The 18,175-nt window shown below is 43.9% G+C and overlaps 2 protein-coding genes across 2 annotated transcripts in view; one reads left to right on the top strand and one right to left on the bottom strand.

The window, feature by feature from the left end:
- Positions 1-2,888, bottom strand: part of LOC138763369 (protein transport protein Sec61 subunit alpha-like 1) — a 36,236-nt gene extending 33,348 nt beyond the window's left edge. The window contains exon 1 of the mRNA XM_069937392.1: positions 2,698-2,888. Coding sequence (XP_069793493.1) covers positions 2,698-2,704 — 7 coding nt within the window. The 5' untranslated portion in view covers positions 2,705-2,888. The remainder of the gene's footprint in view (positions 1-2,697) is intronic.
- Positions 2,889-2,992: 104 nt separating this feature from the next.
- The window catches only part of LOC138763370 (monoglyceride lipase-like), a 103,569-nt gene continuing 88,386 nt past the window's right edge, over positions 2,993-18,175 (top strand). Inside the window, exon 1 of the mRNA XM_069937398.1 lies at positions 2,993-3,059. The gene's annotated coding sequence lies outside the window, so the exon portion shown is untranslated. The remainder of the gene's footprint in view (positions 3,060-18,175) is intronic.

The raw sequence follows: 18,175 nt of genomic DNA, 5'->3' as shown, positions 1-18,175 counted from the left end.
AGGTGCAGGCTTTTAATGGCTTACTCAACTTTTAATTTTTGAAATTTAGATGAACAGCATGGTAACAGGCCATTTTGGCCAACGAGTCAGTGTCACCCAATTAATCTACACTCCTGGTACGTTTTGAACGGTGGGAGAAAACCAGAGCCCCCAGGGAAAACTCATGCAAGCACAGAGAGAATATACAAATTCCTTACAGACAGTGGGGGATTCAAACCGCAGTCCCTATGCTGGCGCTGCAAAGATGTTAGATTAACTGCTACATCAACCGTGTCGCCCTCTGGCTTAAAAAAATGTTGAGGCTAAAACTTTTCCTTCCAAATTTCTGTCTGCTGGATGCCCAACATCTACTTGAATGGACACAAATGTCAAACAACATTGGAAAAAGAAAAGTGCCAGTTCCCAGGGTTCAGCAACAAGGACAGAAGGACCAGAGAACACTTTTGTCAGGCTGTACTTGTACAATTGGATGACACTGAACTTGGAACATCATTTCCACTCTGTCCAATGCAATAACAAGGGCCTTCCAGTGATCAACCATGTGAATTCCACACACCATTCCCATTCCAAAATTTCTATCCACGGCCTCGTGCACTGCCAAACTGAGGCCAACTGCAAATAGGAGGAACAGCATTTTGCATTCCATCTGGGCACACTCCCACAAGACAGCATTAACATCAATTTCTCAAGCTTCCATTAAATTTCAACTCCCCCCATGCCCCTCTCTCTTTCCCCATCCCCGTCTCCTTTCCTCCAACACAGGATCCCTTTCCCTCTCCATTGAGAGGGCTACCCCTTCCTCCATCACTTTTCAGCTCTTCTCCTCTGCCTGCCTTGATCAATATGAGAAGTCTTATCTGTCAGGAAGTTAGGTGTTCATACATCTTACTCACAAACTAAAAATTCAACCGAGGGATGTCACCTGTATCCTCTAATGCATCGTCCTGTTCGAGAGGCATCATTGTTCACCCAAGACCAAGTGCAGAGAGAGACCCAATCATAGTTTAGACCATCAACAACCTCCCCAAATCAATGCTTCCCACTACCTTGAAAAAGCAGCCAACATATGAAGACTCATGCCTCCCACCACACACTCTTCATTCCACCCCCCCCCCCATTGGGGAGGGTCACGAGTGTGAGATTACACAGTAGATTCATTCTCCCACCAACTGATCCCTCTTGCAAATCTTCACTTCTTTACTGCGTCTTACTTTGATGTAATCTCACTGGACTGCTTGCAAAACAAACATGCTCGCTGAAGTTTGGCACGTGAGATGAACTTGAAATTCAATGTGCATCAACATCGATGATGTAGTTTTGAATGAGATGCTGTTCAAAAAGACCCAACTGAACACTCAAGATCAATTTCAAATATCAATGGCACAATTTTCAAAATTTTCCATTGGTAGCCTGGCCAAAACATATCCTTTTACAATTTGTAAATTATTTCACTTATTTGTGGTAAGAGTAAAACTGATCACTGCATTTTCCCATTAACTACACTTTAGAAGTCCATTAGTAGCTTTATTAGGATGCGCTGAAGTAATAAAGGACATTATAACAATGCAATATTTTCAAATGCAGTTAAAGCCATTTGACACCATCTTCACCATAATTAAAATACAAACTGTACACAATCCAGATCTATTTAGCCAAAGCTAAACAGGAAAGTTTGCTGACACTGACTGTAGCATGAAACACAGAAGTGCTTAAACAAATTCAGGTCATACAGCATCTGTGGGAAGTCAAGGGTAAGCAACATTTCAAGCCTGAGCACTTGGTCAGAGTACAAGCAAAAAGCAGCAGGAACCTGAATAAAAAAAGTGAGAAGAAGGGGCCAAGAGGAAGCAGATCATAACAACATCGTACCTCAAGACCTAATCAGAAAGTCACAATTAAGTATTGTTAGAATTGTCCAATTTGAAATGCAAATTGCAGTGGAAGCATTTTCTAATATCACAAATCACAACTTCTTGAATTACAAGACAATATTTTCACTTGCCATACAAATACAATCTAAGATGACTATCTTAGATGTCACCTGTATCCTCTAATGCATCGTCCTGTTCGAGAGGCAAATATTATTTTCAGCAACATTATTCCAGTGGTCCCCAAGTTACAAGGAACAGTTATACTTCACAAAGAATTGAATTAATGCAAGGGGAAAAACTGGAGGTTTAAGGTGACCACGAAATTAAATCTATTGACACAATGACATCTGCCAGCGAGATGTCAAGCACATTTTCACGAAAAGTTGGAAGGTTTAAGGATTTACAAAGAAGCCAGGTTGAACAGAACGAAGGTGTTTTTATTTAAAGGGATAACTTCAAGTAGCTCTTAGTGAAGGAGCCGCCAATGCTCTACAGAACTGGGCGACGTGGCGGCTGAACCGTATACCCTCCCCTTTCAACATGTAGCAGCCCAGGAACCGAGGCCAGGCTGGAGGGGACGACATTCCCCGGCAGGAAAGGAGCGGCTCGAGGTTTTAAATCCACACTCCCTTCCCCATCCGTGCCCAGTCCTCACCACCAAACCTTCGTTAAGCTAAAGAACCAGGCGTTAACATCGAGCCCGGCCCGGGCCCCTCCTGAATTCAGCCGGGAAAGAGCACGGAAGCCCAGTCCACTGATCACGCGAGGTCCAGGCGAGGCCGAGGCCTACTGCGGCAAGCGGGAAGGCTCGCTCCTCACTACTTACTACCCATGGTGGTCCTGTTGGCGTCGCAGAGCGGAGTTTAGGAGGCGGGTAACGCTGAAGACTTGACCTCAGAACACAGGGCTTCAACTGCCGACCTCACCCGCTGGAAAGAAAGACACCGGACCGTCGCGTCAAGGCTTAAAGACACGTCAGCGCCGGGCCACGCCAGTGACCCGACGCCGGTCGCCAGCCAATCACAAGGCGCGCTCGCCCACCACCTGAGCTCGACAACGGAAAGACACGATTCGCCTGGGAAGACCACGTGATCTACTTGACGGAAACACCCGAGCATGCCTCCTGCGGGCCTCGCGTCGTCAGTGAATTGGGATGGGATTTGGTGATCAGTGCAACCGTCAAAAGAGGTAATTATCCTAATAAATAGGAGGAGACCATTTGGTCCGTCGAGTCTAGCCTGTCATTCAATAAGATGTGGCTGATCTGGGATTTTGGCATCTTCTGAAATGATTAAAGAAGGTGATATAGTCAGAATAAGACAAATGCACTTTTCCTTTTCAATTAATTCTTTGGATTTGTTTAGTGTTCTTATCGTATTAATTGCCTTTAATTTTGGATTCTCCCCCAGATGCAAACATTTTTAGATAATGAGAAGAGAGTATATTGACATGCACCTAAGTATAATGTGCAGATGTATTCAAATTCTTACTCACTGCAGCCACACAGGTCCATAAGATGCACCAACTACAACAATAGATACTGAATTACCAAGATAGACCATGAGACACACAATGCCTTCAAGTGTGGCAGAGTTCTTATGCCCAGCTGAGCTGTTCTCACTGACAGGAGAAGAGGGAAAGGTGGGCCACTGGCACCTTGAAACCAGTTGCTCTGAGCAGATGGGGCTCATTAACCATGGATGGCAACTCATCTAGGAGAGGGAAAACTCCATTTTCAAACCTCTGCTGCCTTGTGGCTATACCCACTCAAGGAAAAGGCTTTGGGAGTAAACCCCGAGCAAGAATCTGGATTCGGAGTCCCGAAGGCGGCTGTACCCAGCACTGGCGTGGCAACTCCTGCAATGTGGCTGGCACCAAACTGTATCGACTTTTGTCATTTCTTTGGACCTGACATTAGCATGGAGTAGGGAGGGGAGGGGAGAACCACTGCATGGATAACATCTCCATATCAACTCTGCCCTAGCTTGAGCATTTTCCAGCATTCTACTTTTAGTTACTCCACAGTGACTACCAAAGGTGCAGTACCCATGGTCGACCTTGACCAACAGAGGCCACAAAAACCCTGAGACAGAAAGTGAGATAGTGAATATAAAATAAAGAATAAATATTCACAGTTGCAAGAAAAGAAGTGGTGTTTCATTAATACAAATAGATCTTTTGGTGGTTCTGGGGTAGTTTAGGGTCAGTGTAGTACAGTTTGGATCAAAAGCCCAATAGCTGTTGGGGGAAAAAAAACTTATTCCTGAACCAAAGGTGCTTTCACACAAAAAAAAGGTTGGTGCATGAAATGAACTGCCAGCAACGGTGATGGAGGCAGGTACAATAGGATCTTTTAAGGGACTTTTAGATGGGATATGGAACTGAGAAAAACGGAGCAGGGAAATTCTAGGCATTTGTGAGGGTAGTTTATTAGGGTGACACAATACTGTGGACTGAAGGGTCTGTACGATTTCTATGCTCTATGCTGGAAACACTCAGCAGGTCAGGCAGCATCTGCAGAGAGTGAAACAGAACAGAGTTTAGGTTTCAGATAGAATATCCTTCATCAGAACTTGGAAATGGAGAAAAACAAGAGTGAACAAATTGGAGCTGGAGAGACTCAGAGAATGAGGCAGCATCCATGGAGATAAATGGTAAATCAATGTTTCAGGTTGGGACCCTCTGTCTTGATAAAGTGTCCTGACCCGAAACATTTCATGGATGCTGCCTGACCCACTGAGTCCCTCCAGCTTTTCTTTGTTCTTGCTAGATTCCAGAACATGGCTGTGTTTCTCAAAGGAGAAAACAAGTTAGGAATCACTCTATCAAAGATATTCTGTTTGTCCAATCTATCTCTCTCCCACCATGTCTTAAAACTTTAAACTAAACTGGTTTATCTTTTCCCCTGCAAATGAGGAGAACATTAACTGTTTTTTTCAAGATGCTGCCTCACCTACTGAGTGTTTCCAACAATTTTTGTTTCCATTCGTTTAAATATTTGTGTTAGGTCACCTCTGTGCATGGCATCGCTGAAGGGACTCTTGTGCTTTTCTTTCTCTAATTGAACATTGGGCATTGGTAGTACCTCTACGACAAACAAATGGTAATAAATTTTGTGTACTTATGTACATGTTAATAAAGAAACCTGAAAGATTAAGGGCACTTCAATCTTTCCTAATGGCTATATAAATCCAGAAATGGTCTGCTTAAATTTGTTATCTGAAGATAATCTGTTTCAGTTGCTTTTGTATTTTATTCATTTGCGATTTGATCAAGATAAAATTGTTAACGTTTAAAAATATACTTTCAGCAATTATTTTCCAGGTCTAGCCATGAATGGAACATCCATACTTTCCTGAGTGACAAAGAATTGTATCTCAGATTAACATTTCTAAACACTGCTACATTTTTGGTTGACTCACTGGAGTCCTTGTTATCTTTAATTTGTGGAATATTTCCCTCCAAAACGAGGCAAAAAAACAAACCAAAATTGGAAGATTTTTGTTGATGTCTCTGATATTCTTTCATTGTGTTTGCCTCTTTGGTCAGAGCATATACATGATTAGTATATACAGTGATTATTATATACTGTGTATGTGTGTGCACTGTGGTCCAGATAAATGCTGTTTCATCTGGTTGTGTATGTACAGTCTGAGCGGTTGGTACTGAGATAGACAACAGACTCGCCAAGGCAAATAGCGCCTTTGGAAGACTACACAAAAGAGTCTGGAAAAACAACCAACTGAAAAACCTCACAAAGATAAGCGTATACAGAGCCGTTGTCATACCCACACTCCTGTTCGGCTCCGAATCATGGGTCCTCTACCGGCACCACCTACGGCTCCTAGAACGCTTCCACCAGCGTTGTCTCCGCTCCATCCTCAACATCCATTGGAGCGCTCACACCCCTAACGTCGAGGTACTCGAGATGGCAGAGGTCGACAGCATCGAGTCCACGCTGCTGAAGATCCAGCTGCGCTGGATGGGTCACGTCTCCAGAATGGAGGACCATCGCCTTCCCAAGATCGTATTATATGGCGAGCTCTCCACTGGCCACCGTGACAGAGGTGCACCAAAGAAAAGGTACAAGGACTGCCTAAAGAAATCTCTTGGTGCCTGCCACATTGACCACCGCCAGTGGGCTGATAACGCCTCAAACCGTGCATCTTGGCGCCTCACAGTTTGGCGGGCAGCAGCCTCCTTTGAAGAAGACCGCAGAGCCCACCTCACTGACAAAAGGCAAAGGAGGAAAAACCCAACACCCAACCCCAACCAACCAATTTTCCCTTGCAACCGCTGCAATCGTGTCTGCCTGTCCCGCATCGGACTGGTCAGCCACAAACGAGCCTGCAGCTGACGTGGACTTTTTACCCCCTCCATAAATCTTCGTCCGCGAAGCCAAGCCAAAGAAAAAAGTATGTACAGTCAGATGCTAATGAACTTGGAAAGAGAAAAACAAATGGGACATGAAATGCAAGTCACAGATGTGGTGAAAGTTGAAACTAAAAGTAGAATGCTGGAAAATGCTCAAGAAGTCAGTCATCATCTGTGGAGAGAGAATAAAACTGAGTTACAATTGCAGAAGGAGAACCTCACAGCATAAATGATGGTTTTGACACAAACAGAAAAATCGTATTATCTGAAAATGTTGAATTAGACAGAATTTAGAAATCTGCAATGTGTCCAGATGGAAAATGAGTTCCTGTCACTTAAGTTTCTTTGGGTCTGTTGGAATAGTGCAGGAGGCCACAGACAGGTCAGACTTGGAGACCCACCTGTCAAACAAATTGGACTCCAGTTATCTGGTTCTAAATTGGGAATTATTCTTCACAATGAATTTACTTGTTGAGGCTTTGTTCTCTCAAATGGGGCCGCCAGTAACAAAAGCATTCTCAGAAATATGAGGAAATTCAGCATGTCCCCAAGGTTTAATAGATGCTCCATGGAAAGTATGCTGTCCGGATGCATGACAGTGTGGGATGGGAACTGCTCCACCCAAGACTGCAAGAAACTGCAGAGAGCTGTGAATATGGCTCAGGCTGTCACTCAAACCAGCCTACCCTCTGTAAACTCCGTCCATACTTCCCACTGGCTGGGGAAAGCAGCCAGTATACTAAAAGACTCATCCCATTTCATTCACGCTCTTTCCCCTCCCCACTTCCATCAGGAAGAAGATTCACATGTGTGAGATCATGAAACAACAGAAGGGCCACCCTATTCTAGGATCAAAAAGAATTCAGCAGGTGGACACAGGTAAGGGCAGGTTTTAGATATTCTATTTTTTTGCCCCTCTAGTCATAAACGGTGGGAATGGCAGCCAAGAGAAATGCTCCTCTTGCAGAATGTGGGTCATCCGGGAAGCCAACACTATCCCTGACGACTTCATCTGCGAGAAGTGGATCCAGCTGGGAGATCTGATAAAGGTATTTAAAATTATGAGAGGGATAGACAAAGTAAATATAAATAGGCTTTTTTCAGCTGCCAGCTGAAGTGGTGAATGTGGGCTTAATTTTAACATTTAAGAATAATTTGGACAGGTATATGGATGGGAGAGGTATGGAGGGCAATGAACTGGGTGCAGGTCAGTGGGACTAGGCAACAAAAAATGGTTCAGCACAGACTAGAAAGGCCTGTTTCTATCTTGTAATGATCTGTTGTTCTATTTAAGAACAGTTTCTTTCCTGCCATAAAGGGATTTGTTGTCAACAAATAATGATGCCCTTTTCAAAAAGTAGATTTTAATTCACCATTTATTTACAAAAAGAAAACTGGTCAAAGTCCCTAGTGTCATGTCCATACATTACATACATTACCATCATTGTACATTGTTACGTACTGTCTTTATTTACACCATATTTACACCATTTCCATGACTGTGGCACCTTGTTGTAACCCACCCCCACCACCACCACCCCTTCTGGCCCATTGTTCGAGGGCCTTACTCTAGACTTACTCCTCACAGCTCCCTCGTTTTGGCTTTGCGAAGCCTCAGTGCATCGGTCAGCCTGAAATGTGCTAGTCAGCAGCATTCCCTCACTGACCTCTCTGCTTTAGGCCAACCAAAAGACATCTTTCACTGAGTTTATTGCCTTCCAACTGTTCTGGAAGCCCGACTGCGTGCGTCCTGGAAACAGCCCGTAAATCTGAGAATCCTTTGTCATGCCGCTGCTGGAGGTGAAGCATGACAAGGACCCTTGCCTCCTCCCTCTTCACACCCTCTTATCAAATCTGCATTCTTCAGAGAGTTAGGCAACTGTCTCCACTCCACTGCAGTCATTTTGGGGACAAAGAGCTTAGTAGGTGATGTTCCTGTTGTACAGGAACAACCTGACCGGGAGGGCTCCTGTTACTGTCAATCAGGCCACATCCTGCTGCTTGTTTGTGAACACTGGTGATGAGCATTCCACCAGATGACCTGGATGATCTGCTCACGGAACCATCCCACCATGTCTTCATCTCTCAGTGTTTGCAGGATGCTCCCTGCTGACAATTCCTGATGGATTTATGGTCAAAGGTGTTTTCCATGAAGGATAGGTGGTGTGGCAAAGTCCACCTGACTGAGACATTGTGGGACAAAGGCACTATTTTTGTATTTTTCTTCGATTTACACTACTTGACTAATTGTAACACTTTCCTACACTTATGTCTTATTTATACCTTTATTTGTTACTATTGCATTACCTGCTGTATGAGTTGACTTGGTTGGATGATGCTGCAGATGCAAGACCTAACCAGTAGAGGGCATATTGGCTCCATAATTCCTGCAACATTCACTGCCTTCCAAGGTCATCCAAGACAAATCCCATTGCTTGTGTTCCTCCAGCATTTACTGTGTGCTTTTACAAATTCCAGGCTGCAGTGTGGGATTATGTTAGGTGTTGGGGTCAGTTCCGCAAGTGCGCTGGAGTGGTAAATGTGGTGATACTGCCTACTGCAGGGGGCGATCTCTGTACCTGCAGGAAGACCACAGAACTCAGACTCCAACTGGCCGGCTGTCAATCAGCCAACCTGAATATAGACCTGAGCTGGCCACTCCTGAGCCATTCACATGGGGAGCCACCAAGGGATGAACTGGTGTTCAGACTTTTATTGGAATAAAGTCTGTTGTACAGTCTTTCGAGTTTTGTACTTGCTTGCTACTACCTCAGTGCACCACAGGTAGTAGGATAAGTGAGTTCTGTTACATGATGAAACTGGGGAAAAATGGGCTGATCCCCTTAGAATAGGAAAAAAAACACTGCTTTCTCAGAACCATGAACAAAATCACGAGAGGAAGAGATTGGGTGAACGCATGGAGTCTTTTGCCCGGAGGAGGGGAATTGATAACCAAAGGACAGGTTTAAAGTGAGGGGGGGTAGAGATTTAACAAGAACTTGAGAGGTTAATTTTTTTTTACACAGAGGGAGGTGGATGTATGAAATAGGCTGCCAAAAGAGGTGGATGAGGCAGGTATTATTGCGTCCTTTCAAAAAAAAGTTGGACAAATACTTGGATCGGTTGTGTTTCGAGGTATACGGGCCAAACACAAGCAGGTGGGACTAATGTGGGGATGAGGGATACATTTTTGTCAGCATGGGAAAGTTGGGCTGAAGGGCCTGCTTCTGTGCTGAATGACTATTGGCAAACAGCAATTGATACTACCATTACCAAACCTACCCATATCCCAACAATGAATGATAAAGTACCATAATTTTGTACTCCTGCTTATCAATTGTCCTTTATTTAAATCTTATATCATATATCTTCTTACCTTTCTCCAGGCATTTCTTCTTTGGCTTGGCTTCGCGGACGAAGATTTATGGAGGGGGTAAAAGTCCACGTCAGCTGCAGGCTCGTTTGTGGCTGACAAGTCCGATGCGGGACAGGCAGACACGGTTGCAGCGGCTGCAGGGGAAAAATGGTGGGTTGGGGTTGGGTGTTGGGTTTTTCCTCCTTTGCCTTTTGTCAGTGAGGTGGGCTCTGCGGTCTTCTTCAAAGGAGGTTGCTGCCCGCCAAACTGTGAGGCACCAAGATGCACGGTTTGAGGCGATATCAGCCCACTGGCGGTGGTCAATGTGGCAGGCACCAAGAGATTTCTTTAGGCAGTCCTTGTACCTTTTCTTTGGTGCACCTCTGTCACGGTGGCCAGTGGAGAGCTCGCCATATAACACGATCTTGGGAAGGCCTCCAGAATGGAGGACCAGGCATTAGACTATTACATTAAATACCTCTATTTGCTCTGGTATCTTCCTGCTACTATCTTCAGGCAGAAAGACCATCACCTCTAGATTCAACAACAGCTCCTCTAACCTCCCCGAATCATCAAAAACATAACAACTTAAGACCACTGTCTGTACTACTGACAAAACATCTTATTTCTTACACAACCAACTATGAATATGCATTACTTTTCTTCTCTTTGTGACATTTTAATTATACTTAATTTGTGTTGGGGTGTTTTGTATCCCTGGGAAGCTGCCATATATAAGACTTTCACTGCATCTGAATATTGTACTAATGTATTTGACAGTCACTTCTCATTCATTCATCCTCTTGATTACTAATGTACCATTTGGATCACTATCCCAGTAATATGAGCTCATCTCTGTAAGGGCTCATCCAAGGTCTCGACAATCAGATTTACTCATTCATTGTTTAAAGCTGTCTGATTTGATAATACTTCCAGATACTCACAGGTCAAGGGGGTACAGGTTTATGTTAGGGAAGAACGGCTCCTAATGAGAAAGCCATTAGAGCAGAATAACCATCCCTACCTCTTTCTTCGGAAGATTAAATTACAAAGCTGTAACAATAGCAAGATCTAAGGCATGAGCTTAAATTGTAATTGAATTTCTGACTGAGCTAAATGTCCTTTGTGCCTCTGACAGTGGAATTAATTTAGCTGCTACTCTATGGGAGGCAGGATGAGGCAAGCCCTGGCATGTGGTTTACAACAGTGGAAAGTTGGAAAGAAAGCCGGGTTGATTAGACATAATATTTTTTTTACCTTAAAAGATCCCAACCTGAAATGTTGACTGATCATCTCTCTCCATGGACCCGCTGAGTCCCTCCAGCTTGTGGTTTCCTTGAGGTTCCAGTGTTTGCAGTCTTTGTATTTTCCTGGTTGATTATTCTGCAGATCCAACTGCGCTAGGTAGGTCACATCTCCAGAATGGAGGACCATCGCCTTCCCAAGATCGTGTTATATGGCGAGCTCTCCACTGGCCACCGTGACAGAGGTGCACCAAAGAAGAGGTACAAGGACTGCCTAAAGAAATCTCTTGGTGCCTGCCACATTGACCACCGCCAGTGGGCTGATATCGCCTCAAACCGTGCATCTTGGCGCCTCACAGTTCGGCGGGCAGCAACCTCCTTTGAAGAAGACCGCAGAGCCCACCTCACTGTCAAAATACAAAGGAGGAAAAACCAAACACCCGACCCCAACCAACCAATTTTCCCCTGCAACCGCTGCAACCGTGTCTGCCTGTCCTGCGTCGGACTTGTCAGCCACAAACGAGCCTGCAGCTGACGTGGACATTTACCCCTCCATAAATCTTCGTCTACGAAGCCAAGCCAAAGAATCTGCATTCCTAGTAGTAATTGTGTAGCCTTCACCCACCGTTTCTCAGACCAGCAAACCTACCCTTGATGCTTCCTCCTGTCTCAACCTTTATTCTTTAGTTGTATAATGATGGAAGCAGCCCCTCCAGCCCAACGCCCATTTGGCCCATATTTTGAATGTTGCAATTGTCCACACTTCTACCACTTCCTCTGGCAGCTCATTCCATTGACCCACCACCCACTGTTAAGGAGGTGCCTCCCAGCTCCCTCTTCAGTATCTCTCACCTTAAATCTATGCCCTCTATTTTAGAATCTCCTGTCCTGGGAAAATTACATATCTTTTCAAGGCTCCTTAAGATTTTATAAATCTCTATAAGGTCCCCCCCTTAGCCTCCTGTGCTCCAAGTCCAAGCCTCTCATAATTCAAACCTACCAGTCCCAGAAACTTTCTCATGAATCTTTTCTGCAAGCTTTCCACTTAATGATATCTGGCCAGTCCTTTAGCAACAGAGACATCAAAGCCTCTCTGTTAATGTCAGGTATTAATATATACATAGAAACATAGGAAGTAGGAACAGGAGTAGGCCAAAAATGGCCCATCGAGCCTGCTCCGCCATTCAATAAGATCATGGCTGATCTAATTTATGACCTAACTCCACCGACCTGCCTTCTCCCCATATCCCCTAATTCCTCTATCATGTAAAAATTTATCTAACCGAATTTTAAATATGTTTAATGAAGCAGCCTCAACCACTTCCCTGGTTAGAGAATTCCAAACATTCACTACTCTCTGGGAAAAACTATTTTTCCTCATCTCTGTCCTAAATCTACTTCCCCAAATCTTGAGACTGGGTCCTCTCGTTTTAGTTTCCCCGGCCAGCTCAATAAACCTTCCTACATCTATCCTATCCATACCCTTCATAATCCTATATGTTTCTATAAGATCTCCTCTCATTCTTCTGAACTCGAGCAAATACAATCCTAGATGATTTAATCTTTCACCATAAGTCAACCCCTTCATCCCAGGGATCAACCTAGTAAACCTCCTCTGGACCGTCTCCAAAGCCAGTATATCCTTCCTCAAATATGGAGACCAGAACTGGACACAATACTTCAGGTGCGGTCTCACCAGTACCTTATACAGTTGAAACATTTCCTCCCTACTCATGAATTCAATTCCTCTAGCGATGAAGGCCAACATTCCATTTGCCTTCTTAATAACCTGCTACACCTGCAGCCTAACTTTTTGCGATTCATGCACAAGCACTCCTAAGTCCCTCTGCACAACAGCATGCTGTGGTTTTTCACCCTTTAAATAATATTCAGCTCTTTTATTTTTATACAGAGCCTTCCTAATGCTAATAGATTTTCAGTCTCATTCACCAAGTTCCCTTGAACTGGCAACTCATAATTACCTGAGGGAATGTTCTTTTTTAATCAGTGATGCTCAGCCCTTTACACAAATCTCCCTCTCCTCTACCTCCACTTCTCACTGCCTACATAATAAACAACTCAACCCACCCTGGCCACACTCCCTTCCCCCTCCTCCCATCAGGAAGAAGTTTCTTGAGTGTGTGATCATGCACCAGCAGATTTAAGGACACTTTCTTTCCTGCTGTTATCAAATTCTTGAACAAACCTCACACTGGTAAAATAACATTGAGCAAACAGCAAGAAGCTGGAGGGACTCAACGGATCGGATAGCATCCATGAATAGAAATGATCAGTCAATGTTTCGGGTCAGGACCCTTTATCAATAGTAAAGAGGGCTGATATTGCATGGGTTTGGATGGAAGGTGGAAGGGATAAAGGGACTTGTAGAGGGAGGGAGAGACCATTGGGAACATGTGGGAGGGGAAGTGGGCAAAATAATAAGTACATCAATAGGTAAAGAGATGGAGACACTAGAGCCAGATGGAGGAGGGGGTTACCTAAAATTAGAAAAAAGTACACCATGAACATCAACTTCAATTTAAATAAATCCACCTCCATCCGGTTCCACTGTTTCCATCTTTTCTTTATCTATCCCTGTACTTTTCTCTCTCCTCATTTCCCTCCCCTTCCAGTGGTCTCTCTCCCTTTACCTGCTGCTCCCCACTTCTGTCCAACAACTTTTCACCAATTAGCCCTACCTCAGCTACTTTCAAAATTCTGATTTATTGACAGTATACATTACATCACAGGCACACCTGAGATTTTTTTTTCATGCAGGTTAGGCAGGATTACCCCTTATTGGTAGTGCAAAACGCTACTCAATAAGATATGTACACATGTAAATAATTAAAGAAATATATACAAACTGCAATACAGAGAATTTAAAAAAATCAATAAAGTGCAAAAGTAAAACTTAAATAAGTCTCTGATTAAGTTTGTTGTTGAGGAGTCTGATGGTGGAGGGGTAGCAGCTTTTCCTGAAACTGGTGGTGCAAGTCTTGTGATACCTTTACCTCTTTCCTGATGGCAGCAGGGAAAACAGAATGTGTACTGGATGATGTAGATCCTTGATGAATGCTGCTGCTCTATGACAGCAGCATTCTCTATAGATGTTCTTGATAGTGGGCAGGATTCTGCCCGTGATGTACTGGGCTGAGCACACTACCTTTTGCAGGGCTTTCCGCTCAGGGGTATTGGTGTCCCCACACCAGACTGTGATGTAACTGTTGTAACTGATCTACCTCTGTAGGTCTGCATTCTAATTTAACTGTTGTACTAGGTGTGATGACTTGCTGGATGTTCTCAGACTAACCACATTTTCCCCTTATCTCTCTAAACCTTTCCTATCCATGTACCTGACTTTCTCACTGCACCTTGATACGTGAAAAATGAACTGATCATTTTAACAGAAGCTTCCTAATGTTAATATTTTTTCTGTCTTATTCACCAAACTAGAATTGTAAGTTCCTGAGGGAGTGTTTATTTGAAATCAACAATTTTGCATCTGAAGGTTTAAACGGTGGCTCCCAGGGCTTCATCTAAATTTAGACCTTGGCTTAAGCCATTCAATAACCAAGGACTTTCCAGCTCCAAAAGTGCATTAAATATTACAAAGTTAAATGTATTTGTTCTTAATATGGGTGAAGGGTGATACATGGGTGATCCAGGACACTGTTCATAGAACTGCTGCCTTATAGCTCCAATTACCTGGTTCAGACTTAAGCTTTTGTTTCCACATTCATTCTGTGATCACCTGTGTTTTTCCTGGGAAATGTTCCATTGCCATCTCACACACTTGAGGTGTGTGGGTTGGTGGGTTAATTACTCCTATGCCTTGCCCCTCATGGCGGTGGATGTAGGAGAACCATTAGATAGTTGGTGGGGTTGTGAGAGGAGAGATTGCAGGGAAGGAAGTGAAGGAATCTCATCGTTGGGCTGACTCAACAGGCCAAATGGTTTCCGATGTTATGAAAGATGACAAGGTCCCATGAAATAAAGACAAAGAGACCATGGCTGGAGCATTGAAGAATGTGGGGAGATTTGATAGAGGTCCACAAAATTATGAGGAAAATAGATGGACTGAATGCAAGCAGGCTTTTTTTCCACTGAGGTTAGGTGAGACAAGAACTAGAGGACATGGGTTAAGGGTGAAAGGGGAAATGCTTAAAGGGAACATTAGGGAAAACTTCACGCAGAGAATAGTGAGAGTGTGATGAATGCGGGCTCGATTTTGACATTTAAGAAAAAAATGGACAGGTACATGGATGGGAGGGATATGGTCCCTGTGCAGGTCAATGGGACTAGGAAGAATAATAGTTCAGCACAAACTAGGTAGGCCAAAGGGCCTGTTTCTGTGCCTTAGTGCTCTATGGTTCCATGGCTATTTCCATGAAAGTGGTAACTCAGGTAGACATGGTGGTGAAAAGGGTATTTGGAATGCTTGCCTTCACCGGCCAGGGCACTGAGTACAGGAGCATGATGGTCATGATGTGCAACTGTGAAGGACTAAAGGTGCAGCTCTGGTTCTCCAGCAATGGGATAGATTCATGATAAATGTTTGCATGAACTTGTGGGCTTGAATTATTGGGATAAGCTGTATAGGTTTAGACTTGTTTTCCTGGAGCATAAGAGGCTGAGTGGGGGGGACCAAGGTCATTGCCTTTTTTTCCCAGGGGAAGTGAATCTAAAATGAGAGGGCATAGAACACTACTGCACAGTACAGGAGGCCCTTGATGTGATGCTGACCCATATATTCCTGACAAAAGGTACTAAACCCTCCTAGCCCTGTAACCCTCTATTCTGCTCAAATCCATGTGCCTGTCTTAGAGTCTCTTAAATGCTCCTAATGCTTCAGTCTCCACCACTATCCCTGGCAAGGCATTCCAGGTGCCCACAATTCTCTGCATAAAAACACTTATCACTGATGTCTCCCCTCTACTAACCTTGCATTGTTTTCCTAGACTTTTTTCCAATCTAGACAACATCCTGGTAAATATCCTCTGCACCCTCTCTGTAGCTTCCACATCCTTCTTATAATGAGGTGGCTAGAACTGAACACAATACTCTTTGGTCTTAACTGAGATTTGTAGAGTTGCAACATGCTCTCTTTACTCCGGAACTCAACCCCCCTATTAATGAAGTCCAGCATCCCATAGGGCTTCTTAACTATCCTGTCAACCTGTGCGGTGACCTTGAGAGATGTAGCGATTTGGACCCCAAGGTCCCTCTGTTCATTCACACTCTTAAGTAACCGACCATCCTGTACTCAGCCTTCTGGTTTGACCTTCCAAAATACATCACCTCACACTTAACTGGATTGAACTCCATCTGCCACTTTTTTGCCCAACTCTGCATCCTGTCTTTATCCTCTTGTAATCTTTGACAACCTTCAGCTTCAACTATGACTCCACGGCTCCAAATGCTGATAGATCCTATCCTTGAGAATCCTCTCCGATAGTTTGCACACCATTGACATAAGACTCACCAGACTATAATTCCCAGGATTCTCCCTGTTACCTTTTTTAAACAAGGGGACTACATTTGCCATTCTCCAATCCTCCGGCACTTCCCCTGTGACTAAAGAGGACTCAAAGATCATAGCTACTGCCCCAACTATCTCTTTCCTCACTTCCCACAGCAACCTAGGGTATATCGCATCCAGCCCCAGCAACTTATCAATCTTGATGTTTTGAAAAACATCCAATACTTCCTGTTCCTTAATCTCCAAATTGTCCAGCACACAACCCTGTTTGATTCTGACCTCGCACTGATCAAGGTCCTCTCTTGTGAATACTGAAGCAAAGTATTCATTTAGGACCTCCCCAACCTCCTCTGCCTCCAGGCACATTGCTTTCTTTATCCTTTAGCGGCCCCACCTTCAGTCTTATCATTCTTCTCTTCTTCACATACGCATAGAACACCTTAGAATCCTATTTGCAAGTTCTTCTCATGTCTCCTTCAAGCTTTTCTAAATCCTTTTTAAGCTCCTTCCAGGCTACCACATACTTCTCATGAATCTTTCCTGTTTCCTGCTTCCTATTTTTAATATATGCCTCCTTCTTCCTCTTGATTCGCTTCCTCACCTGTTTATTCAAACATGGCTTCCTTTTCCTACCACCTTTTCCTTGTCCCAATGGGACAAACCTATCCTGAACCCAGCACAAGTGGTCCCTAAACTCCATCCACATTAGTTCTTTGCTTTCACCCTTGAACATCTATTTCCAATTTACTCTCACTAGTTTCTGCCTCATCCCATCATAATTAGCTCTTCCGCAATTAAGCAATTTCCCATTTTGTCTTCTTTTATCCTTGTCCATAGCTATGCTAAAGCTCAGGGAGTTGTGGTCACTTTCACCAAAATATTTCCCAACCAAGATGTCCGGTACCTGACCAGATTCATTACCCAGAATTTGATCCAGTATGGCCTCTCCTCTCATCTGCTGGTCCACATACCGTGTCAGGAATCCTTCATTCCCATCTATCCCTCTTGCAGTAAAGAGGTGCCAGTCAATATTAGGGAAATTGAAATCACCCATACTACCAACCCTGTATTTCCTGCACCATTTCAAAATCTGCCTGCTTATCTGCTCCTCGATGACCTGAGAGTTACTTGGGGACCTATAGACAACTCCCAGCACAGTGATTGCTCCCTTCCTATTTCTGACTTCCACCCTTACTGACTCGGTAGACACTCCCTCTACAGCCTCCTCCCTTTCTATAGCCATGATACTATCCCTGACCAGTAATGCTACTTTCCTCCATTACCCTCCATCCTATTCCTTTTAAAACATCTAAACACTCATACCTGCATCAGCTAATCTTGCCCATCCTCCAGCCAAATCTCTATAATGGTCATGTACTGATCCATGCTCTGTTCATCCCCTAATTTAAGATGAGAGAATTTTTTTTAAAAAGGATCTGAAGGGCAACATTCACAGAGAGTGGTGGGTGTATGGAACAAACTGCCAGAGAAGTCTATTATAACATTCAAACGACACTTAAACAGATGCGTGATCAGGAAAGGCTTTAGAGTGACATGGGCCAAACACAGGCAAATGGATCTAACTTGGTTGGCTTGAACAAGTTAGACTGAGAACCCCATGACTCAATTTCATTCACATCAGAATACCGTGGGTTCAAGTACCATCAGTCTGGGCATTCTGGTCAGGCAATGTACACAAATGAGGTGAAAGAACTCACACTCACGCAGTATCCATAGGAGGTAAAAGTAATCAATGTATCTTTTAAGGTGAGGAGAGGAAAGCTCAGGGAAGGCATCAGGTATGGTTTTTTTTATGCACATAAATAACATTTTTTCGTAGTCAATTTTC

The sequence above is a fragment of the Narcine bancroftii genome, chromosome 5, assembly GCF_036971445.1.
Source record: "Narcine bancroftii isolate sNarBan1 chromosome 5, sNarBan1.hap1, whole genome shotgun sequence".
Classification (NCBI taxonomy): Eukaryota; Metazoa; Chordata; class Chondrichthyes; order Torpediniformes; family Narcinidae; genus Narcine; species Narcine bancroftii.
Note: the sequence above shows the minus strand (reverse complement) of the source record. Positions and strands in the feature narration are given on the sequence as shown.